Source organism: Nesoenas mayeri (assembly GCF_963082525.1).
Source record: "Nesoenas mayeri genome assembly, chromosome: 20".
In the NCBI taxonomy this organism is placed as follows: Eukaryota; Metazoa; Chordata; class Aves; order Columbiformes; family Columbidae; genus Nesoenas; species Nesoenas mayeri.
In genome coordinates this window covers 5,450,472-5,473,349 of record NC_137569.1, presented here as the reverse complement: position 1 = coordinate 5,473,349, position 22,878 = coordinate 5,450,472, and the positions used below count along the sequence as shown (strand labels likewise).

At 50.3% G+C, this 22,878-nt stretch overlaps 3 protein-coding genes across 4 annotated transcripts; 2 read left to right on the top strand and 1 right to left on the bottom strand.

Moving 5' to 3' along the window:
* Positions 1–1,162: 1,162 nt before the first annotated feature.
* CCT6A (chaperonin containing TCP1 subunit 6A) lies at positions 1,163–8,653 on the top strand. Its single transcript, XM_080357223.1, has 14 exons — positions 1,163–1,303; positions 1,578–1,641; positions 2,999–3,133; positions 3,740–3,913; positions 4,077–4,180; positions 4,869–4,979; positions 5,483–5,642; positions 5,908–5,990; positions 6,403–6,499; positions 6,911–7,058; positions 7,376–7,509; positions 7,619–7,721; positions 8,040–8,112; positions 8,296–8,653. The coding sequence occupies exons 1-14, from the start codon at positions 1,170–1,172 to the stop codon at positions 8,366–8,368; spliced, it is 1,593 nt and encodes a 530-aa protein (XP_080213349.1). The 5' UTR covers positions 1,163–1,169; the 3' UTR covers positions 8,369–8,653.
* SUMF2 (sulfatase modifying factor 2) lies at positions 8,372–14,382 on the top strand. Of its 2 annotated transcripts, none has more exons than XM_080357225.1 (9): positions 8,372–8,441; positions 9,941–10,097; positions 10,971–11,085; positions 11,642–11,686; positions 11,894–12,044; positions 12,586–12,641; positions 13,065–13,149; positions 13,669–13,831; positions 14,166–14,382. In XM_080357225.1, exons 1-9 carry the CDS (start codon positions 8,414–8,416, stop codon positions 14,269–14,271), a joined length of 906 nt encoding a protein of 301 aa, XP_080213351.1. In that variant the 5' UTR covers positions 8,372–8,413; the 3' UTR covers positions 14,272–14,382. The 2 variants fall into 2 exon arrangements, with proteins under 2 accessions (XP_080213351.1, XP_080213350.1); XM_080357224.1 differs by lacking the exon at positions 8,372–8,441 and adding an exon at positions 9,369–9,595.
* Positions 14,383–15,005: 623 nt separating this feature from the next.
* PHKG1 (phosphorylase kinase catalytic subunit gamma 1) lies at positions 15,006–22,249 on the bottom strand. The gene is made up of 10 exons (XM_080357130.1): positions 22,027–22,249; positions 19,834–19,967; positions 19,381–19,556; positions 19,002–19,056; positions 18,350–18,415; positions 17,974–18,137; positions 17,288–17,378; positions 16,150–16,303; positions 15,929–16,054; positions 15,006–15,313 (listed from the first exon to the last, which is right to left on the bottom strand). Exons 2-10 carry the CDS (start codon positions 19,914–19,916, stop codon positions 15,062–15,064), a joined length of 1,167 nt encoding a protein of 388 aa, XP_080213256.1. The 5' UTR covers positions 19,917–19,967; positions 22,027–22,249; the 3' UTR covers positions 15,006–15,061.
* Between the last annotated feature and the right edge of the window lie 629 nt (positions 22,250–22,878).

The following is a 22,878-nucleotide window of genomic DNA, read 5'->3' as shown; positions in this document are numbered from 1 at the left end:
TGCTGCTGGGGAGCTGCCCAAGCCCAGTGTCCAGGGCTGCATCCAGAGCTCCCCGCTGCAAAAAGTGGGATGAAGTGGGGGAAATTTACCCCGCACTGTCCTCACACCTGGTGTATGAGCACTGGGGAAGGCTCTTTTTTCCCTGTACTAATTACTGAGGCAAAATGTCCCTGTTTGCTGGGGGCAACACCCTCCAGAGCAGATGGGAACACGGAAAAACACCTGGCGTGGATCTCCCTGGCACCCACGCCTCCGCAGCCCTGGGCCATGATTATTCTGGGGGCAGGTCCCTTCCTTACGAAATACTTGAAATAATGAGAGGGTTGTGTCATGCCTGCTATTGCCCATTGCTCAGAGGTAGCGGATGGGTGTTTGGGAGTACAATACAAGCCCGGATGGGGCAATACAGGAGCCAAACCAGGTGCGGTCTGTGCCTACAGTGTGTGCAAGGAGCTCTCAAGCTGCTCTTAAGGGACATGGTCAAAATTCCTCAATTCGGGAGCCCCAAACTGGTATAACACAAGCACTGACCAGCCTCAAGGACTGCGCCCTGGCAGGCCATGTAGGCCAAACTCTTCCCTGTCCATGTTGCCTTGATTTTAACATCATTTCTTCCATGTGAAACCTCAGCATGGCCCTGGGAGAGCTGGTCCCTCCGGCTGTGAGCCCCGCCGGCAGCTTCCATAGCAAGGCAAGACTTGATTAACCTCAACTCTGAATTTTTACCAGGAACCATTTTGATTATTAATCCTGCCTGCTTAACTATTAATTCTACCGATCTAGTGATAAATCGCCGGGTTTAATTATTTATTCTCACGGTTCTGCGAACCTGCTCGGGGGGGTGTGTGTCACATGAGCGGGTGGGACTAATGACCGGGCGACTCTGCCCGTCCAAAGGCCCCGTTCACACCGCACCGCCCGGCCGGCCCGAGCTGCGGGCCGCGCTCCCCGGCATCTACCGCGCCCCAACGGCACCCCCGCGGCGGGCGGGAGCGGGCCGACGGAGTGACAGGCGTTGCAGCCAATAGTAACGCGGCAGAGGTGGCCACGGACCAATGGGCGCGCACGCACCTCGGAGTGTTCTAGAAAGGGGCGGGGCCGGGAGGTGCGGCCCGCGGTGTCCCCGCCCCTCGGCTCGGCCTGGCCCAGCGCGGAGCGGAGCGGCGGCCATGGCGGTGAAGGCGCTCAACCCCAAAGCGGAGGTGGCCCGTGCCCAGGCCGCGCTGGCCGTGAACATCAGCGCGGCCCGCGGGCTCCAGGATGTGCTGCGGACCAACCTGGGCCCTAAGGGCACCATGAAGATGTGAGGGAACCCCCCGCATCTCCCGGCGGGGCTTTTTGGGGCGGGGGGTGCGCGCGGGCGGCCTTCGCGACCTAAGGGGAAAGCGTGAGGAGAAAGGCGGGGGGCGCCCGGGGAGGCCGTTCCTGCCGGTGCCGTGCGGCGGGGAACAAAGGCGGAGGCCGGCGGGCCGGGTGGGGCTGAATGAATGGAGAGGAAGCGCACGTGTGTCGGGGCCGATGGGGCCGCTCGCCCGCCCCGTGGCCCCGCGCACTCACCCGAATTGTGTCGCCCGCAGGCTGGTGTCGGGGGCCGGAGACATCAAGCTGACCAAAGATGGCAACGTGCTGCTGCAGGAAATGGTGAGCGGCCGCTGGCACCCACCGCGGGGTGGGGAGGAACCGTGGGGGGGATCAGGGAGGCAGGAGCGTCTTGGGTGCCTGCGGCTCAGGGGACCGTGTCCCCGCTGCCCCCCCACCCGCATTTCTGTGTGTGTGCCCCTGTGCCTTGAGGGGCACATGCCCCTTGGGAGAAAGGTAAATGAGTGCAGCTTGGTAGATGTTAAAATGTGAACTGTTGAAATAATAGTATGGGCGCTTCTGTTGCCTTTTGCTTTGCTTACGGAAGGCGCAATTCTGCTGTGCTTGAGCAGGCAGAGGACAGCAGATTTTTGTGGGCGCGTGGCTTGGAAAGTGTTTAAATCGGGGTGATGGATGCAGCTCATAATGCTTTTCTGCCTGGGGATGTATCACAGTTTTGCCCTCATAGGGTGATGGTTCCAGGAGGGCTGGTGTTGCCCCTTGTGGAGTGTTACACTCCACTAGTTGGCTATTGTAACTCAGCATGAAGTATTTAAGTTAGTATATGCAGTGATGTGGCAGACAGGAAAAAAAATAGGTAAGTTCTCTCACACTAGAGGTAGTGCTTTGAAGAAAATAACAATAAAAAGCTCAACAACAGTAAAAATGGTCCCATTTTATTTTACCTTGCTCTGGTTCAGTTACCAAGCACCAGTCTCTTCAAATGTAGATACTGTTCTGTAGGTTTGTAGGATTCAACCTATGTTAAAATACTCCTCACACAGCCATTGGAATTGCTACATGATGTGTGTGTTCCTTAATTAAAAACTGACTTCTGTAAGTAAAATAAAGTTGTATGTGGTGGTTGTGATGTTTGGCCAGACAGGCATGATGGGCTGGAACACCACATGTATAACTTAGCAGAGGAACTGGCAAGAAACAAACTAATCGAATGTTCTTTAGTTTCATAAGAATGAGTAAAATAAACTGGCAAAGGAGTAGCAAACCAGCTAGGGTTTGTATAGAGCTGATCACGGAGAGATTCCTAAATTAGCTCTGAACGTGCTGGTTTTGGTGACAGCAACAGTCTGGTTGTGATGGTGCATCCTTTGCCTAAAGGAGAATGGGCTCTGTCAAGCTCATGGTGAGTTGAGGGCTGGTTTGGCTCTTAATACTCAACATTTTTGTGTATAGATGCACAATCTGAGGGGGGAGATAGTGTTACATGGATTGATTAATTCAACTTATTGTCAAAGTGGTTATTGTTGTTAATTGGTGTTATTTTTTGAAACCTGATTAATTGATGTGAATCCTTAAAACATCAGCTAGTCCTTAAATATTTTGTGTAGCTGATTTCAGATTGCTTGCTTCCTGTACCAGTGCAGCAGGACTTACTGCTCAGCTTCTTGTTTTTGTGTAGCAAATACAACACCCCACAGCCTCCTTGATAGCAAAAGTAGCAACAGCGCAAGACGACATCACTGGAGATGGTACCACTTCAAATGTCTTGATTATTGGAGAACTCCTAAAGCAGGCAGATCTCTATATTTCTGAGGTATGTGTGCAGTATTTCTTTGGTAGGTAGACAAATGAAAAGTTTCATCTGAGACCATTCAACTTGTTTTGTGTTCAATGCTGAGTACTCAAAAGTCAAACAGGAAAATTAATATTTCTGCTTAAAATGAGTGCATTACAGAAATTGTAACGTGGGGAAAAGCTGGAGAGGGGGACTTAACGTTGTTCAAAATCAAAACCACTTATTGCGGGTATTCTAGCTTTTAATAAGGTTTTGGCTGAATATCTGCTTTAACTTTTGTGTGAGGAGTGAAAAGGCTTCTTTTACTTGTAAGTTAGCAAGAGATCCTGCCTGAAATTGGGTATTTTGGATGGTATAAGTTAGAGAATAGGCGTTCGTATTGCACAGTGAACACCCAAGTGTGCTTTGTAGTTCCCTTGGTTTTAATTCTGTGCTAAAACAATCTGTGCTTTTCCTCTGCATTAGAAGGATTTGTGTTCCTTTTACATGTATTCAGAAGGACAGTACATTTGTACATTTTCTTGTCTTTGTAGTCTACATGTTCCCTATGTTTTCACAGGTTCCACTTGTGATGAAGTAGCATGTTCTATTGTTTAATGATTTCCCTTTTTTTTCTTGCATTAGGGTTTGCACCCTAGAATAGTAGCAGAAGGATTTGAGATTGCAAAGGAAAAAGCACTTGAAGTTTTGGAGCAGGTCAAAGTCACCAAGGAAATGGACAGGGAGACCCTTATAGATGTTGCCAGAACATCCCTCCGTACCAAAGTTCATTCTGAGCTTGCTGACATCCTGACTGAGGTAGGTGTATGTGGCTTTTCTGCCTCGTTTTGTGTGAAGAGGTCCAGGTTTTAAACTGCTGTGCTTATCATTTGAGTGCAGGATGGAAGGACAGATGAGAACTTGTGCTTTAGAAAACTGATGGCCCTTTGGGGGATTTTTATGTTTCCCTTCTCTGTTTCAGGCTGTAGTAGATTCTGTTCTGACAGTTAGAAAACCAAATGAGCCTATTGACCTCCACATGGTAGAAATCATGGAGATGAAGCACAAATCAGAAACTGACACAGCGTAAGTAATGAGTATCTTTGACCTTCACTTTACTGGTGTCCTGACATCTGAGTGGCATGGGGGTTTTTGTCTTCTTTTTAGAACTTGAATATCTTAAAGCTGCCACTGGAAAAGTCACTGGGAAGGAGGTGACAGAAAGGCTGCAATGTGTATTTCTGCCTATCTAGACAGCAGAAGTTCCTCAGTCACTGAACTTGATTCCCCGAAAAGAGATTTTTAAATAGCAAAATGTGACAGTGGCTTAGACTATCACATAACAATGTTGAATTTATAGGTTTTTTCTTAGTAATAATATCTGCTCAGTTATGCTTTAGGGTTGTATCTGTTCATTACAAGCACAAAACAGCACTTGATAAATGGAAACTGGATTGTAGTCATCTAGCTGGATATTCCCTAGGCTCCTCAGTGGCATGGACGAATTCTGCACTAGCTTTCCTTGGTAGCTAATGCAGTCAGACACTATGCCAGAATAAATCCCTTTTTCACACTGATTGGCATGCTTGTTGTATGAGAATGGGCATGCCCTTGGAAGTGGGATACATGATCGTTGTTGGCTCCCAACACAAACACACAGGCACATCGTGTTTGACCATTTACACTGTCAATTCTCTGAACAGTCTGCACTTTGTTGAAGTCCGTGTCTTCTGTATGTGTATGTTGGTGCACAAACTGCTTTTCAATCTTTCAGGCTGATTAGGGGGCTGGTTTTGGACCATGGTGCTCGTCATCCTGACATGAAGAAAAGAGTGGAGGATGCCTATGTTCTTACTTGCAATGTGTCTCTGGAATATGAGAAAACGTAAGTAACGCAGCAGGAAGATGAGAAGCAGAAAATGCTCCTGTCTTAGAAGACTGTTCTATGAGTAAGGTGTGCTTAAATAAGCAAAAGGACTGCACAGACTTTTCTGAGTGAGGTAAGTAGTGTAGAAGGAGGAATGGAAGAGGTGATGCTCCTGCAGTCCTTTTTTGAAAGAGGGGAAGCCTGGTGGCTGAGAAAAGATCTTTAAAAGGCAGAGCTTTGTAGTGGTTATTATGCCCCTTTCTTGGGCATAGTTTTACATTCTAGAGTGAACATCTAAATATAGTTCAGAGTTTGCTCAGTTTAAAATGGAAAAGCTCTGAACTAGAGAGTAGAAACAGCTGTATGTCACATGCTGGTTTTGGAGGGAATTTCTTGTTTTTGGTTTGTTTTGTTGTGGATTTTTTAATGTAGGTGATAGGGTTGTTTTGTTACGCTTATTTCTACAGCACAGAGCGTGGTTGTCTTACTGCTTTTTTGTTCTGTTTATTTTTCTCTTTCAGAGAGGTGAGCTCTGGATTTTTCTACAAAAGTGCTGAAGAGAGAGAGAAACTAGTGAAAGCAGAAAGAAAGTTCATTGAAGACAGAGTGAAGAAAATCATAGAATTGAAAAGGAAAGTCTGTGGCGATTCAGATAAAGGATTTGTTGTGATCAACCAGAAGGTGAGATGAAGGGTAAAACCATCTAGAAAAATTAAATTTGAAATGCTGGCTTCTGTGGCAGACACTGTGCTGTTTGACTCATTTTGTAGAGCTCTTCAAACAGAAATAGCTAAACCTAGTCAGATGTGCTTTGGGATATAGGCAAACAGTTCCTACTTGAGACCTTGTTTGATTCCTGAGGGAGAACTTGCTAGTGTCAGACTGAGAAAGGGTGTGTTTAGCTTTTTCTTTGTCCTGATGGTCACTTTCTTTGTTTCTATTCTAGGGAATTGACCCATTTTCCTTGGATGCACTTGCAAAAGAAGGAATAGTTGCTTTGCGGAGAGCTAAAAGGAGGAACATGGAAAGGTCAGTTCCTGGAGAGAGGAGGGGTAGAATAATTTGCTTTTTCAAACTTCAACAGTGAGTCAAGTCTGGCTTGAATCCACCTTCAGAGACTTGCACTAACAAGTCTACTTTAGTCTGTCCACCTCTTAATGGGTGTAACTCAGGGTAGTTTGTACAAACTGTAGAAATGTCAGTTCAGCACATGGTGTGATGTAGGAATTGGAGCTATCAATATGCTTCAAATGTAGACACCCATAGAGGAGTCTTAATTCTACAAACTTACTTTTGTGAAGAGCTCATTCACAAACAAAACCGAACTGTTCCAGGCTGAGGAAGTGTGGTGGTCTGCGTGCTGAAATACTGCTGTTAGGTTATGGACTTCAGATTTTATTTCATACAAGGCAAGCGCTAAGCTGTCCGTGTTCTCTTCCAGACTGACCCTTGCGTGTGGTGGTACTGCCATGAACTCTGTGGAGGATCTCACTCCCGACTGTCTGGGACACGCGGGGCTTGTCTACGAGTATACGCTGGTACGTACGACTGAGCTTTCAGCTCCAGGCAGGTTAAACACACCTCTGCGATCTCACGTGCTGCCAGCTTTGCTTTTGTCTTGCTATGTCTAATCAGTGAGTTTTCTGAAGTGTTTTTTAAGAGCTACACTGAAGCATGAATAAAGGCTGATGGTATTTCACATTCAAGTGTCTGCTTGTGTGTGAACCTTACCTGGATATTTGCTCTCGTCATAGTGTTTTCCTGTTGTTATTTCCATCTTAACATCTGTAAAATTGAGAAAACTGAAATAAGGTGGTTCTGCTTCTCGGTGCTTCTTGAAGTGCTCTTAGTACAGAACTCAGTCTGGAAGCATCTATTCAGTTTTTTTCAGTATGTGTATACATGGATTAAGCAAATGCATGACATGAATATGTGTCTCTGTTTTACAGGGTGAAGAGAAATACACTTTTATTGAGAAATGCAACAACCCTCGCTCGGTCACCTTGTTGATCAGGGGACCGAACAAGCATACGCTCACACAGATCAAGGATGCAGTAAGAGATGGTCTGCGTGCTGTTAAAAACGCTATTGAGGATGGTAAGCCTCTTCTCGGTTGAGCAATGTTAATGATCTTTTGTTGAAATTCACCTCAAATTTAGTGAATTTTCTGTTGACTTGTTTGATATCCAATGCAGTCAAACACCAAGCTGAGTGTATTTCAATGAGAAGTGCTTTTAGTTACTGTCCTTATACCTTGTATTTTACAAGCAGTTAATAATTTGTTTAAGTACTTACATGATGATGCAAGCTGTCTTCTTAACGATGAGGGAAGAGATCAAACTACACTAAAAATATCTGTTTAAATAGGGATGGATGCTTATTGTGAAGTCTGAATATTGCATTTTCCCTTACAGGGTGTGTGGTCCCAGGAGCAGGCGCACTAGAAGTGGCAGTAGCCAATGCTCTTGTGAAGCATAAACCAAATGTAAAAGGGAGAGCCCAGCTTGGGGTTCAAGCTTTTGCTGATGCTCTGCTAATCATTCCTAAGGTATGAGGAACTCCTGAATAAACTGGCTTTAAAACATGTAGTGATCCATCACTTTTTCTGCTGGAGGTCTCGTAGTTAACAACACAAAATAATGTCTATTCTCTCAAAGGTTCTCGCTCAGAACTCTGGTTACGATCCCCAGGAGACATTAGTGAAGGTTCAGACAGAGCACGCAGAATCAGGACAACTCGCTGGAGTCGATTTGAACACTGGTAAGAACTTTCTAAAATAGTGGTGTGATGCTCTAGTAAAAAAACTGTCCTGACTCAACTCCATCAAGAATAAAATTACTCTGAATGCAGAAAGCTGTACCTCGTTTCATTAACTCTGTGCAGAATGCAGTGGCAGGCGCTGCTGCCGTCGGTGTTCACGTGCCTTAATATTTCAGTGTGTTCTCTTGAGGTTCTCTGTGAGATGAAGCACATGGGAACAGTTTTGTACATAGCAAGTAATAGCAGATGTTAAGCAGCAGAAAGTCTCGCTTGGAATTACATGTACTGGTGATTTAAGCTGTTTTGCATCTTTTGTAGGTGAGCCAATGGTAGCTGCAGCAGCTGGGATCTGGGATAATTATAACGTCAAAAAGCAACTGCTTCATTCATGGTAAATGTTCCAGTATTTTCACTTTAAATAGCAGCAGGTGTTTGATGGTTCAAATTGAGAGAGAAATATGGAATTGAGGGATTGCATGTAGGGGAAACTGTCTTGAAAAGCAGAAATGAAGCTGGGTTGTCTTTGAACGGTGTCAAAATGGATATTCTAACAATATTTATTGAATATTTCTAGCACGGTGATCGCTAGCAACATTCTCTTAGTGGATGAAATTATGCGAGCTGGAATGTCCTCCCTTAAAGGCTGAGTTGGATCCGCTGTTGTCGACGGTGGTCAGCGCTGGTAGCGCCCCATGGAATGTCCGAGAAATCCACCCCCAGGTGCACTTTTCTCAGCCGTGGTGGGTTCTCCCAGCACGGGAAGTTACTCTGCTGTAACAAGCAGCCCCCCTTTGGTAGATGTGGCCACTCAAAATTTTAGCAACTATTCAAATATTTGGCTCTAAAATTGTTATTTATTATTTGTTTCACTGAAGTGTACCACTGAAGTTGCTTTCCTTTTTACTCAATAAACTGTTATGTTCTGTGCTTCACTTCTGTCAGTTATTTATAACTTTACCTTCCTTGTGCCAGGCTCTTGAACATTCTGCTCACAGTGTCTGTGAGCTATGCAGGGCAACACACCTTGATTTGCGGTTTCTGGACCCCATTATCCATTTTGATACTTGCTGTGCCTCAGTTCTCATAACCCACTGGCAGATTTTCAAGTGTTTCTGCTGCTTTGAAGTATTTATGAACAAGTAGTGATATGCCCTGTTTGCTGTGAAATTTTGCATACTTCAAGGGTGGTGGTGGTTTTGGTGGCGGTTTTGGTGGCCTCTGTAGCCTCTTTATAACCATTTTGGTTGTAGAAGACGTTTAGATCATTGAGTCCAAGTGTTAACCCAACGCTGGCACTAAACCGTGTCCCTAAGAATCTCATTTACACATCTTTCAAACCCCTCCAGGGATGGTGACTCCACCACTGCCCTGGGCAGCCTGTTCCAATGCCCAACAGCCCTTTCCATTAAGAAATTGTTCCCAAGATCCAATCTCAACCTCCCCTGGCGCAGCTTGAGGCAGTTTTCTGTTTCATTGCTTGTTCCTTGGGAGCAGAGCCCAATACCCTCCATGCTCCAACCTCTTTCCAGGCAGTTGCAGAGTCACCAGGTCCTCCCCTCAGCCTCCTGTTCTCCAGGCTGAACTCCACCATGTGCAGAGGCAAGACGCTTTTTAACCTTTACGTGCAATTCCCGTGTTACAGAATCATCCCTTTTCTTAAAAAAAAAATAGAATAAAGAAGGCTCCTTTAAGTAGCGCCCCGGAGGAGGCGGGTCTGGGCGGGGAAGGGCCCGGAACCACTTCCCGGAGCCCCGCAGCACTTCTGGGTCAGAGCCCGGCGGTCCGTCCCCGGTCCCTGTCCGGTCCCTCCGCCGCCGCCGCTGCCGGGGCCATGGGGCCGGGGCTGGTTCTCCTGGCCGGGTGCTGGGCGCTGGGTGAGGGTCAGAGCCGCCTCTGCCGCTCCTGCATCTCCTGGCAGGGAAGCCGGAAAAACCGCTTTAGTTTCTCCCTGCATCGGTTCCCTTCTTCTAATCGCAAAGGAGCTGCCTCGCTGGTTTCAGCCCAGTGGAGCCGTCACTTTCCCAAGAGAGACACTGAGAATGTGACTTTTAAATGGCTTGTAATCAAAAAAATACAGACCTATACAAATGCTGATCAGAGTCACTAGATTGCACCCTACCTCTAGCATATAAAAGTGACTTTCTGACAAATAACACGTGCTGTCCTGCGCGGTCGTGTTTAAAAATGAAATTCCTCACGCCAAATGTCTTCACTTCCAGCGCTGGGGGTGCAGGACAGCATGGTGCAGCTGCCCGGCGGCAGGTTTTGGATGGGGTCCGGTTCGCTGGAGCAGAGGGATGAAGAGCAGCCCGGCCGGGAGGTGACGGTGAAGCCGTTCGCCATCGACAAGTACCCCGTCACCAACCGGGAATTCAGGTGGGAGCGCGTCTGGTTCCACTCGGCTCTCGGGGGTACGTGGGGGCTGGTGCTGGGGCTTGGGAGCTGCTTGGGTCTGGTGCCAATGCCTGGGTGCTCCCAGCACTTCCTTAGAGCCAAAATGTGTGTCCGTCAGTAATAAATCCCTTCTCCAGGTGCAAGCTGAAGCATCTTGCCAGAGCAGCTTGCAAACATGCTGCTTTTTTTATCATTTATTGTATTTTTTCTCCCTTTTTCCCTTTTATTCTTTTTCCTACTTTTTTCTTTTCTCCTTTCCCTTGATTTTCCTTTTTCCCTTTTTCTTTCTCCCTTTTTTCCCTTTTTCTATTTTCTTTTTTCCTTTTTCTTTTTTCTTCTTTTTTTCCCATTTTTTCTTTTTTAATTTTATTTTTTCCTTTTTCCTTCTCCCTATTTTCCCTTTTTCTGATTTTCTTTGCGAATCTCTGTGTGCGCCTTTTTCTTACTAATACAGCCATACTGTACTGTTTCAGATTTTAGGCTCCTATAGGTTCCATTCCAATTTGTAAACAGGGGACCACTCCTCCCGTATTTCATGGAAGCCCCTGTGCAAAGCACCACTAAATGCACTGGGCAAAATGAATTTATTTGCCTGGCTGAGCTCTTGGTTAAAAACATTTCCACACACCAGTAGCTGCCCAGCACCACACAGTAATGGGGAAACAAACGGGACAGGAGTAGAGTGAGATTATTCACAGTATGTGACATTTATGTGCATTTTGGGGACATTTAACCAACAGCAGCCATAGGTTTTAATGGCTTTTAAGGGATTTTGTTGCTGTGAATACTGTATTTGGCGGTGGGACTCTTGCAGAACTCTTACCCAGACACCTGAGCGTGTTGTGTTTGTGCCAGGGAGTTTGTTAGAGACAAGAAATACAAAACCGAAGCAGAAGCGTTTGGCTGGAGCTTCGTCTTTGAGGATTTTGTATCTGAAGAGCTGAAAAAAAAAGTCACCCAAAAGCTGGAGGTAAATCTGAACCCCATGGGGTTGTTTCAGTGCTGGTATTTCTGACCTCTCTGCTTTAAGTAAAAAAGACCCTTGCCAGTGTTGCTTTTCTGCTGCGGAGCAGCTCCCTCTCTGTGCAGAGTTTGGCCATTCTCAGTGGTTTTTAATTTAGTCTTGGGTTGTTTTGCTTTTGAAACTAAACAGCTGGGTTGAGCCTGGGTGGATTTATGGCGCTTCCCTGTTTACATCCTCTCCAAACACTGTTGGACAGGACTCCCGAGATGCTCTGGTGAGCTGGGAGAGAGCAAAGCACATTTCAAAGTACTTTATTAATCAAACCTTGAAATAGAAAACCAAGCAGCATGGGCTTCTTGATATTTTTTCATTTTTAAAAGCAAATGCCTCTGCTCTGTTGGAAAGCACTAGTAAAATGCCTGTGACAACCCAGCTCAAACTGCAGCATTTAACCATTTCCAGACTAACAGCCGCTCTTATTTACACATGCTGCTGTTGGATGGTGTTGGAGGGGAAAGGGTGTTGCCATTCAGCTTTAATGCGGTGTCATTTCTTTTCCCAGTCCGCCCCATGGTGGCTGCCCATCGAGAAGGCTTTTTGGCGACAAGTGAGTCCAAACCCGGTGTGGTGAGTCCTCTCTGTGCTGGCAGCGTGGATGTGTTGGTGTGTGCTGAACCTTATCCACTGAAAATGGGGGGAAAAAACAGCATCTCTGCTTGCTGCACATTCCCTGCCTCGCTCTGTTCTGTCCGTTATTCCCTTTTTAATTGAAAAATTCATCAAAACATCTGTTCAATGTGATTCCTCCTCCCAGCCCTCGGGCCCTGGCTCCAGCATAAAGGACAGGCTGGATTACCCGGTGCTGCACGTGAGCTGGAACGACGCGCGGACGTTCTGTGCCTGGAAGGGGAAGAGGCTCCCGGCGGAGGAGGAGTGGGAATTCGCTGCCAGGGGAGGGCTGGAGCGTACGTACCGCAGGCTCTGACCTTCCGCCAAACAGGCATCGAGTAATTAGTTCTACCAGATCCAAACCTCCACCCAGGGATGTTTTCTGAGGTTAATCTGCGGGGCTGAACTGCTGCTTTTGGCCTGGAAGTCAAATTGGTAGTTGTAGTAGTAATAGTAATAATAATAATAATATAGGAAGAAGGGGCTTATCTAAGATCTTCATGCATCTTCTTAAACAAATCATTTCTGCTAGCTAAACGTATCGGGGGTTTGGGCATGGAGTGACCCCCAACACACACACATTGGTGTGGGGATCACTGTGGGGACTGTGGGGCTCCCTGGCAGGAGCGATGGTTTGTGAACAGGAGCTGACACTGATTCCCATCTCGCCTCCTTCGCAGCGTCTGTAGGGATTAGACCAACAAGCCCCGTTCATAGAAACCGCCCCCAGTGTCCCAAGCTGAGCAGAAAAGGATGGTCATAAAAACCTGGTTAAAAATAGACGAACGCAGAGGCTGGAGGGACACAGGGGTGACGGTGTCTTTTCCTCCTTGGCAGGAAGGGTCTATCCCTGGGGAAACAAGTTTCAGCCAAACCGTACGAATCTGTGGCAGGTAAGATCCTAAAAATCATCCCATCTATGCTGAGCTCTGCCGAGGGTGGAGTTTAGCTGGACCACAGAGCGTGTGGCTGCCCGAGCAGGCGGCGTGGTGCTGGCAAACAACGTGGGGTCCAAAATTCGGCTGCTGGTGGGTTATCCCAAATAGCCATAGAGGGAGCAAACTCAGCTTCCCTGGGAAACTGGGATTTCAGTGCTTCCAAAAATTCATTCATAACCTAAAGTTCATACATAACTTTGTTCGCAAGGGAGGTTGTCTTGGGAGAACGTTAGGTGATCTCCTCTCTCAGCCAGGAATGCTGCGTGGAGTTAATTTGCAACAGAGTTATTTGCATTATCTAAGTGTAACACAGTCCTGTGAAGAGCAGGACTTGGTGTTGTCTCCATGATGGGTCTTGGAGTGATCGTCTTCCTGCAGGGCGAGTTCCCGAGGGTGGACACGGCTGATGACGGTTATCACGGCGTCTCGCCGGTGGCAGCGTTCCCTCCTCAGAACAGCTACGGTACGGAGCAGACACCCCCACCCTGGTTTTGAGGATGCCATTTGCTTCCTAACACCCATTCAATGCTAATTATGAAATCCCATAATTATAGCAAGGTTTCTAATATGACATGGGATCATGTCAGCATCTTGATAGAACCACCAAGCCCAGCAAAAGCGCTGGTGGTTGTTTTTGGAGGTGGCTGACATGCACCTGGTGCACTTCAACGCACCAAACTATCCCCTGCTCTTAATTACAAGTCAGTTATTTTGCACTTCGGTGGGATTTACCTGAAAGTCCCAAGCACGCTGTTTGGAGGGCAGCGGATGCCGTGCCCTCACGCAGGTGGAAAGCAACCAGACACATTTAAATGTGAGATTTGTGAGGCGGGGGTATTTTGCAACACAAAAAATAGCTTCCAATTCCCAGTCTTGCCATTAAACCATGCTGTTGGAGCAATGCTTCGAATGTTGCGCCCCGTCCCATACACCAAAATGCTTTTGCAGCCCTTACAAATGTGCTCTCGCATATTTGTCTCAGGGCTCTACGACCTGCTGGGGAACACGTGGGAGTGGACGGCGTCCGAGTACACGGCTCCAGGGCTGTCGAGGCAGCGCGCTCAGAAAATGCAGGTGCTGAGAGGTGCCTCGTGGATTGACACCGCAGATGGGTCTGCAAATCATAAAGCTCGAGTGACTACCAGGTAGGTCCGGGCGACGTCCGGGCACTGATTTGCAGTAATTTCTTCTGGCTTGGTTTTATTTGGAAGGGGGTTTTTAAGACTTTTGTCAGTTCCTACTCATTTTTTTTCTGAGAAGCAGTTAGGAAAACAGGCTACAAGTAGTGCTAAAGATTTTGCTGCTATAACTAATTGCTTCTCAAATGATGTGTATTTTCCATCAAATATTTGGAATTCAATGCTTTTCTTGAAGCTGTTCAAGGGAAGTGGAGTATGTTTCTAGTCTAGGCCACATTACATGATGTAAGCGTTGACTAGGAAGGATCTCTGACGTTGTGTCTCTTCTTTTCCCTGTGAGAATGGGGAACACGCCGGACTCGGCCTCCGACAACCTCAGTTTCCGCTGCGCTGCCGACGTCCCCCCCGGCACGGCCAAGCAACACCGGACCAGACCCGAGCTCTGAGGAGCTCACTCGGGAAGACCCAAAGGCATTTTCTCCTGTGGAGATGAACAGTATCCCCCGGCAGCCACGTCCATTAAACCCAGACAGTTTTAAAGATGAAAAATAAATACTTTCAGCTAAAACTCCTCTCCTCACTGGGGCATCCGGCATGAGCGGTGATTTGGAATGGCAGGCAGCGTGGTTTGGCTTTAATGTCATTTTAGTGTGGTGGATATTACAGCTCCCCTTTAGGTGTCTGTTTTAAATAAGCAAAAGGGAGTGTGTGGGGGGACCAGGACAGAGCTGCTCTGACCTCCAGCTGGAGAACAGGAGCTGAGGGGAGACCTTCTGATCTCTGAACTGCCTGAAAGGAGCTTGGAGCATGGAGGGTGTTGGGCTCTTCTCCCAAGGAACAAGCAACAGGACGAGAGGAAACGGCCTCAAGTTGCCCAAGGGAGGCTGGGGTTGAATATTGGGAACAATTTCTTTACAGAAAGGGTTGCTGGGCATTGGAACAGGCTGCCCAGGGCAGTGGTGGAGTCACCATCCCTGGAGGGTTGGACAGACACGGAGATGAGGTTCTCAGAGACGTGGGGTAGTGACAGTGTTGGGTTAACAGCTGGACTCGATCTTAAGGATCTTTCCCATCCCAAGGGGGAAAATTGCAGCCACCCTCTGGGTTTGCATTTGCACCTGCCCTGAGGCCGGCAAAAGAAAAGGCAAAACAAATCACTGGTTGGTTGTTTTTTTTTTTTCAAAGATTTTACTCGCCTTAACTCTAAGCAAACTCATCGGTTTTACGCAGCGGCGATCAAAACAGCTCTTCCTCGGCTGCCAGGGTCAGCAAAATGGCCTTGCAGGTGTTCTCGAAGAGGGCGGCTCTGTTCTGCGCCTCCCCCTTCTTCACCCAGTGCCGGTAGGTGCGGAAGGCGCAGGCGTCGATCAGTTTGCGGACGGGCTTCAGGGCGTAGGGGTCCCGCACCACCAGCTCCCTGGTGACTGACTTCACCAGCCGGTACTGGTAGTAAATACGGACGGACGCCAGGACGGTGAGACAGATCACCTGCAGCACGGAGGGAACACGTTGGAATTCATGGCCAAGCTCACAACAGGACTAGATTGGCCCCAGTGCATCCCATGTGGATGTGGAGGAGTCGCGAGGGAACCCAGCTCCTGGCACGGGTGTTTAGTCCCGTGTGAGCGGTACGGGCTTTCTCCAAGTGTGCCCTTAAATTAAAACTGTGCCTCAGGCCTAAATGTGTCACCTAATGCCATTTTGAGTACCTCTACGCTGCCTTCATGTCCAGCTATAGGGAAAGGATTTCTCTGTTTTATCAACTTTTGCATCATTTGATGCACCCATATGATGTCAAGATCATTAATTTCCCCTTAGAAGTATTTTTTAAAATCATTTGGGGGATAGGCAGGCTTTCCCCTTTTCTTATTTAATTCCCTTCTGTGCAAAAGCTCTCAGTAAATACCAGAAAGTAAATTAAACAGCGCTTGGAGAAGGGTCTCCACCCAGACTGCTGCATCCAGCCAAAGCCCAGATCCACCAACCTGGCTGGTCTGAACTCCCGGTTTCTCCCAGTTCAGCTGGGAAACCCATCCCACCGCGCAGCTCCTGCAGCTCCGGGGCTGAGGGTCGGGGTGCAGACACCCCCATCCCCAAGCTCACCTTGAATTTGCGGAAGGGGCTGAAGTGCCGGACCTCCTCCACGTCGTACTGCTGGAAGAAGGGGTGCGCCAGCGCCTCCTCGGCCGTGTACCGCTGCTGCGGGTCCACCACCAGGAACCGGGAGATCTGCACCAGGGCACCACATCAACCAGGGCTGTCTCAGGTATCTGCAATCCCCCCGCCCCCACTAAAAAAAGCTTTTGCCGTCCCCAAGCACCTACCAAGTCCTTGACGGTGTCCGAGCGGTCGTCCCACTCCGGGGAGCCGAACTGGTAGTCCCCGTTCATGATCATCCGCAGCATCAGCATCTGCTTGCGGTGCCAGAAGGGCGGCGAGCCGGCCAGCAAGGTGTACATGATCACCCCGGTGCTCCACCTGCGGGCAGCCAGTGGGACCCTCCAGCCCCGGGGACACCCACACAGATCCGTATCCCCCCAGATGGGACACGCTGGGCTTTGCCACCCTAGAAAACCAGGGCGCTGCCCTGGGCAGTGTCTGAATTCACACTGTGTGATTTTTGGGGTTGTCCTATGCAGGGGCAGGAGTTGGACTTGATGATCTTTGTGGGTCCCTTCCAACTCAGGGCATTCGGTGATGAGGGAGGCTGAGCTCACTGCTGGAGCTCGGTAGCCCTGATGGTTAATAAGGAGCAGAAGCTGCTTTGCTGTTGGGAGTGGTTTTGGGTTTTTGTGTTGAGCTGATGTGGAGCTGTGCTCATGGATGCTGTGAACTGGTGGCATTGACCTTTCTCGGGGATTTTAGGGGAGGGAGAGGGTGTGGGAGGGTGGGATGTGGCGGTGCCAGCAAAGCTGGATGCTCTGGGGCTGCCTCAGTTCAGATTTGCAAAGCATCCTGGTGCTGGGCTTAATGGGGGTATTTAAACTGAAAAGGGGCCAAAATGCCCTGATATGTCTCAAGCGGTTCGTTACAGCTCTCAGCACTGCACACCTGAGCCTGAAGCCACCAGAAATGGTGGCAATGTCCCTGCAGGGCTCAGACTGGGCTCTGAGGGGCTTTCCTGAGCCGGGCGCTCTCTCAGGGGCTGCCCTGGACTTGTGTCTTGCTATGGGCTGTGTTTAAAAAGTGCTGGACCTTGGACCCAGCCCTGAGGTGATTTTTCTGTGCTGACAGGGCAAAGCGAGGACATGGGCTCGTCCCCAGGCTGCTTCTCCCCCAGTGCTGTGCCAGAGCCCCCCGCTCACCAGGACAGCCCCTCACACCCCCCAAAGGGTGTTTGTTGGTGCATCAATTAATTTCTTCCAAACACTCACTGGTCCCCATCTGCACAACTCTTGCTGTGCCTCAAACCACGTGTGTTTTAGGAGCAGGGTGAGGTGGGAAGGAAAGCATCTCACTCACATATCAACCTCCTTCCCGTAGCCTTGGTGCTCGTCGTCCATGGAGCACTGCAGGATCTCGGGGGCCAGGTAGCCAGGGGTGCCGCAGATCTCTGCAAAGACAGGGCAGAGCATCCCCCTGAGCCGCTCGGGACGGTTGGTGTCGTCCCCTGAGCAGTCGGTGAGGGGATCTGCATCCCAGGTGGGATCTTTGCAGCGGTGGCGCTTGCAGGGATTAACTGCAACCTGTGTGTGTCTCACTGGTCACTTCTCTTGGTGGGTTATAATGGCTAAAATGCGAGTGAGGAGAGCGATGGGGGCGATGCTTGTTGTTGGATATGTGGCTCTTTGCAGGGTAGGAGTTGGGGAACAACTTTAATGTTGGGCAGTAAATGGATGGGTGATGAGGGTCAGCTTGGGGAGAAAAGCAGTGGGAAGAACGGGATGGTTTTCCTAACGGGCAGCAACGTGTTCACGGTAAGGAGTGCGGCGCGGAGGCCGTGCCACAGGCAGAGCTGGGCTCGTGCGCCAGCGGGAGGGCACCCCGAGCCAAGAGGCACCTATGTGCACCCATGGCAGCGAGACTGGCCCCAGGGAGACTCCAGGGATGGAGAGACTCCACCAACAGGCCCTGGGCATTGTGGCAACAGGCTGGCTCTACCGGCCCTGGGCCAGCCTGGCATTGTGCCCACCTCACCATCTTCCTACCTTTGAGCTTCTCATTCTCGCGCAGCTGGCAGGAGAAACCAAAGTCCGTCAGCTTGATGTTCATGTCGTCATCCAGGAGGATGTTCTCTGGCTTCAGGTCCCGGTGGACGATGTTGATGGAGTGGAGGTACTGGATCACTTCCAGCAGCGCGCGCATGATCTTCCTGGGGGCAGGTGACAGCAGCTCTCCTGACCCCAACACCCACCGGCACCATCCCCCCGCGGATGGGGACAGGGACAAGGACTGTGCCCCCGTCTCTGGGCACAGCCTGGGGTGCAGTTTTGCCCGTGGGCGCTGTGCTGGCTGCCAGGTCAGCCTTCGAACCTGCGCTCAGCTGCTGCAGCATGATTTTTAGCCCTCTGCATCTGGCCTTACCTGGTTTCCTTCTCGCTCAAGGTGACTTTCTCGGTGAGGTAGTCAAAGAGCTCCCCTCTCTTCATCCTGCACGTGGGAGGGAAAACAGAGGCAGCAGCTGAGCTGCAATGGCAAACCAGCCCCAAGCCTGTGGGGAGGATCAACGGGGGGGCGTCACTGAGTCCTGACAGCTCTAGGGCACCCATTGCACAAAGTGACGAGCCAGCTTGTGGGTAAAAATGCCTACATGTTGCTGCAAAAATATCAGACAGGAGGAGGAAAGGCTGTTCCCGCAGAGGGCAGGTTTTTGGATGGGACAGGGACGGGGCTCTCCCGGTGCCATCCCCCTCCGCTGCCACCCATCGCGCTGCCCCGGTGTCAGAAGGGACAGTGTCACATGCACCCCGGTCCCACCGAGCATATAAATAACCCGCAGGGATGCACAACAGCTCCTGCCAAAGGTTATGGGGAAACCTGAGCAGTGCTGAGCCGCTGACGGAGGGGAAACACTGCCGGCCAGGCTGCAGTGAGCCAGCTCACAGCAATCGAGGCTCATTTCTACCTCAAGCAAGAGCTGTTTGTCCCCTTTTTGGGCCATAAAAAGTTGGGGCAGGTGTTGGTGGCTGCCTGCAGAATGGGAATGGGCTCGGGGAGACGGGCAGCTGGTACTTACAGGTCAAACACCAAGAAGAAGAAGGTGTTGGATTCGTAGCTGTCCTTCAACTGGACTGCAATAGAACACAGGGGCTGTGAGGACAGTGCATAGCATGTTCCTGTTCATTAATGGACTAAAAAGTGCTGATCTAATTGCTAACTGAAGTAATGAGGAGTTGATCTTCATTAGTATTTTGGCTGGGAGATGACCTGGGCACTGGTGGCACACGTGCAGAGGTAAAGCAAATGATGCTTTGAATAGGTGCCCTGCATTGTGTTAGGACCATCAGAGGTCTGACCCTTTGGGGATTTCACCCCAAAACCCCTTCCTGGGGACACCCTGAAGGAAGAAATGGGGCAGAAAACCCTCTTGCTCCGATGCCCACAGCTGCACTTACTGACATTGGGGTGGCCTGAGACTTTCCGGAGAATGTCGATCTCTTTGGCGGTGGCTTCTCGCAGCTCCTGCACCTCCTTGGGCGATATGTTCCCCGCTGTGATGTCGATGATCTTCACGGCGTACTCCTGCTGGGTGGTTTTGTGAATGCAGCGACGGACCACGCTGCTCACCCCCCTGCCAGGGACAACACAGACAAGATGGGGGTTTCCATTCCTCCCCGTCCAGCCTGACTTCAGCAGCCATCAGCGCTGGGCTGGCTGGTGTTTCATGTGCGGGTGGGTTTTGCTTTGTTGTGGTGGGGCAGAAATTCGTGAGCTGATGGAAATGGTTTTTCATGCTAGTTTTAACCCCACGCTGCCATGGGCCTTGCTCATATTGGGTTCCCAGGGGATGCTGTTTCTCTCAGGTATAGGAGCAGGTGAAACCACAGTTTGCCAAAAACAAGCTTTACCTGCCCAAAATCTCCTTCGGCTCATATTTTTCATAGAACTCCTTGGATGAGCTCCAGTCCGGTAAGTCTTCCTCCTTGGTCATCTCTGGCTCCTGTCTGGCAACACTCCGGGCTCGTCTGCCAGCAGAAAAGGGCTGCAAGGAGAAAAGAGCACGGATGGGCACCCACTGCACCAGGGCAGGGACCTCGATCCCTCCCAGAGGAGAAAACATCCAGGAGGGAAGAGGAGGATGATGATGATACTGGACCGCAGACCAAACGGGACATGTTGATGGTTGGAAACGCAAAGCTTTGCCCTTGGGACCCTGTGGAGATCCCATTGAGAAAAGGAGAAATCCCACCGGATCGCTGTAGCCTGGCTGGGGCTGAGGTTTTGGAAGAGCTCCAGCACCTCAAAACCATCGTCCTCCAGCTCCGACCAAGTGCTAAGGGCTACACCACACTCCCCCTGGTTTCTCCCACCTGGGAAAGCAACTGGACCAATTCTTTTTTGAGTCTCCTGCCGAAGTGCTGTATGGAGAGCATGGGGAGCGCTGGGGGGGCAGCGGCGGAGCTGCACCTCAAGCTCACAAAGGCAAGCGGTATCCAAGGCAGGCTGGAAGGTCCCCAGGTCACCCCACACCAGCACCACCCAAAGACCCCTGCGAAGCCCTAAAATCTCCTTGCCTTTTTTTCTACTAAGTTGTCTGGAGCAGTTTGCCTGAGAACAAGGAGGAAAAAAACAGTGTTTAAAGTTGAAGGAAAAAGGACTAAGGAGGGAAAATGGGTCGCAAGGGGGGCTTGGCGGGTCAGGGTATAGGCAGGGGATCGAGTGTCTGGGGACAGCCGTGTTGTGTGGGGTCAGCCGGGGCCAAGCCAGCATGAGGACAGCTGTTTGTTTTTTAGTATAACAAGGAGGAAGAGTATGACAATATCATGAGCTCTGGGATAGAGGGAGGCAAAACAAAATAACCAGTAGTCCTGATCGCTAATTTTCACCGGCATTTTTCCCTTTGTGCCCTGAGAACTGGACACCCTGAGCTTGTCCCTGCTCCTGGCACTGCTGAAATCTCGATTGTCCCAATCCAGCTGCTGTGCAAACGTACCCAGACACCAAGGAGCTGGTGTGGAAAGCAGCTCTTGTAAGCTCAGGCAGCAAAATTGTCGCTTTGGGCTGACAGTTTGCTGCTGGGGGAGGGACAGTAGGTGGGCAGGAGAACCCAGATGTGGTGAGTTTTCCTTTGCCCTTCTCCCTGAGGTGGCAATAGCTCTGCCAGGACACTCCCAGGTAGGTTTGCATCTCTAAGTCCATTTAAATCTTACTATCAATACGTCTCTGTCCTGACCTGGTTATAAGGATTGATGCTGTAGTTTAGGTCTCTGTCTAACAAGGGCTGGAGCATTTCTAAACAGCCATGAGTTTGATTTAATTTGTAAAATTTTAGCTTTTGGAAATACTGTGAGCAACATCAAGGGGAAAAAAATATCTCCAGGGTGGGGGGGGAAAACAAACAGTTTGGGGTTTTCTTTTTTTGGAAGCTGAAAATCAAAGTCCTGGGGGCTGGTGTCGAAGGGCTGGAGGCAGGGGAGCAACTGTGCACTGATGCTGGGGGTCTGTGCAACTTCTGGGAGGAAAGAGCCCAAGAGTTTGTTTAACACATCCTGATGTTATATAAACAGTTGGCAGGGAGCACCAACAGGAGAAGCTGGTTTTATTATCAGGGCTGTATGAGCTCCATGGGAGAGCAAGGGGGGGATAAAGGGGATCAGGGGACGCTGTCGGTCTTGGGGCAGCTGGAGGAATAAATGCTAACGGTGCCGGTGCTGGACGTTGTCACCCCGCTGCTGTACAACAGGGGTTTAAATGTTTGCCTTGGTAAATATCCAATAACATGCAAATATTGATTGAGATCGCTCTGCAAAGCTCAAGCCAAAGTCAGCTTTCAGGCCAGTTATGGCACTGAACCCCAAAAATCCCCGTCCTGGCCCCCGCGATCCCCCCACCCCAGGCGGGGGGTTCTGCACCGACCCCTCCCGCTTTGGCGGCCGCAAGGAGCCCCCGGGGAAATAATAATGCTTAAAATAATCCTGAAATCAACCTTCCTGGGGTAGCTACCCGCCCCCCCTCGGCTCCCAAATCCTCCCCCCGCACCGTCTCCTGAAGCCGCTTTCTTCCAAACCCGCGTTCCCGCAGGGCGCCCCCGCCGGCCTCACCTCGCTGCGGGCAGCCTGGGTCCGCCGGTTCCCCGGGACGGGCGAAGGGCAGCGGCTGGGCCGGGCTTAGGGCCTGGGCTCCGGGGAGCTGCCGCTGGGGGCCCGGGGGGTGCCGCCGGGTGTCCGGGAGCCGAAGCCGCGGGCCCGGGAGGTGCCGCTCAGCGCTGGCCGCCGCCGCCGAGCCAAAAATAAAGCGCAGGGCGACTTGGCAGCCGCGGCGGGCGGGGGGGCATGTTGGGCCACGGCTGGAAGGGAGGTGATGGGGGAGCGCGGACCCCCCTTCCCCGGGAGAAGGAGCTGCTGGCGGCGGCCGCGGGGAGCGGGAGGGGAGCGGAAGAGCCGCGGAGCAGCGCGGAGGTTCGGGGACTTCCCGCGGCGCACCGGAGCTTTAACCCTTCCCTGCGCGGGGGGAAGCGCCGGCTCGGTTCGCGGCTGAGCCGCTTCCAGCTGGTCATGCTACGCGGGGGGGACTTGGCCGGGTCGCCCCTCTTGGCTCTCCTGCGTGGGCTGTTGGCTTTCCAACCATTGTGAGCTGTACATTGTTTTACTGGCTGCACTGTGCTTTTCCCAAAGTCTAAAAGTCTCTTCTCCCAAGTAATAACTGATAGGACGAGAGGAAATGGCCTCAAGTTGCACCAGGGGAGGTTTAGATTGGATATTGGGAACAATTTCTTGCCAAAAAGGGCTGTTGGGCATTGGAACAGGCTGCCCAGGGCAGTGGTGGAGTCGCCATCCCTGGAGAGGTTTAAAAGATGCAGAGATGAGGCTCTCAGGGACGTGGGTTAGTGCTAGATTTAGTTTTTGGTTGGACTCAATGATCTTAAGCATCTCTTCCAACCCAAATGATTCGAT

Bases quoted from the DNA above. Each gene is read 5' to 3' on its own strand.
- CCT6A (XM_080357223.1), top strand. From the start codon at position 1,170: ATGGCGGTGAAGGCGCTCAACCCCAAAGCGGAGGTGGCCCGTGCCCAG. The intron at 6,500-6,910 runs GTACGTACGACT...TCTGTTTTACAG, and splicing joins TTGTCTACGAGTATACGCTG to GGTGAAGAGAAATACACTTT. The intron at 7,059-7,375 runs GTAAGCCTCTTC...TTTCCCTTACAG, and splicing joins TAAAAACGCTATTGAGGATG to GGTGTGTGGTCCCAGGAGCA.
- SUMF2 (XM_080357224.1), top strand. From the start codon at position 9,553: ATGGGGCCGGGGCTGGTTCTCCTGGCCGGGTGCTGGGCGCTGG. The intron at 11,086-11,641 runs GTAAATCTGAAC...TTCTTTTCCCAG, and splicing joins AAGTCACCCAAAAGCTGGAG to TCCGCCCCATGGTGGCTGCC. The intron at 13,150-13,668 runs GTACGGAGCAGA...TATTTGTCTCAG, and splicing joins CCCTCCTCAGAACAGCTACG to GGCTCTACGACCTGCTGGGG.
- PHKG1 (XM_080357130.1), bottom strand. From the start codon at position 19,916: ATGACCAAGGAGGAAGACTTACCGGACTGGAGCTCATCCAAGGAGTTC. The intron at 18,416-19,001 runs GTAAGTACCAGC...TCCCACGTGCAG, and splicing joins TTCTTCTTGGTGTTTGACCT to GATGAAGAGAGGGGAGCTCT. The intron at 17,379-17,973 runs GTAGGAAGATGG...CTGTCTTTGCAG, and splicing joins CGAGAATGAGAAGCTCAAAG to AGATCTGCGGCACCCCTGGC.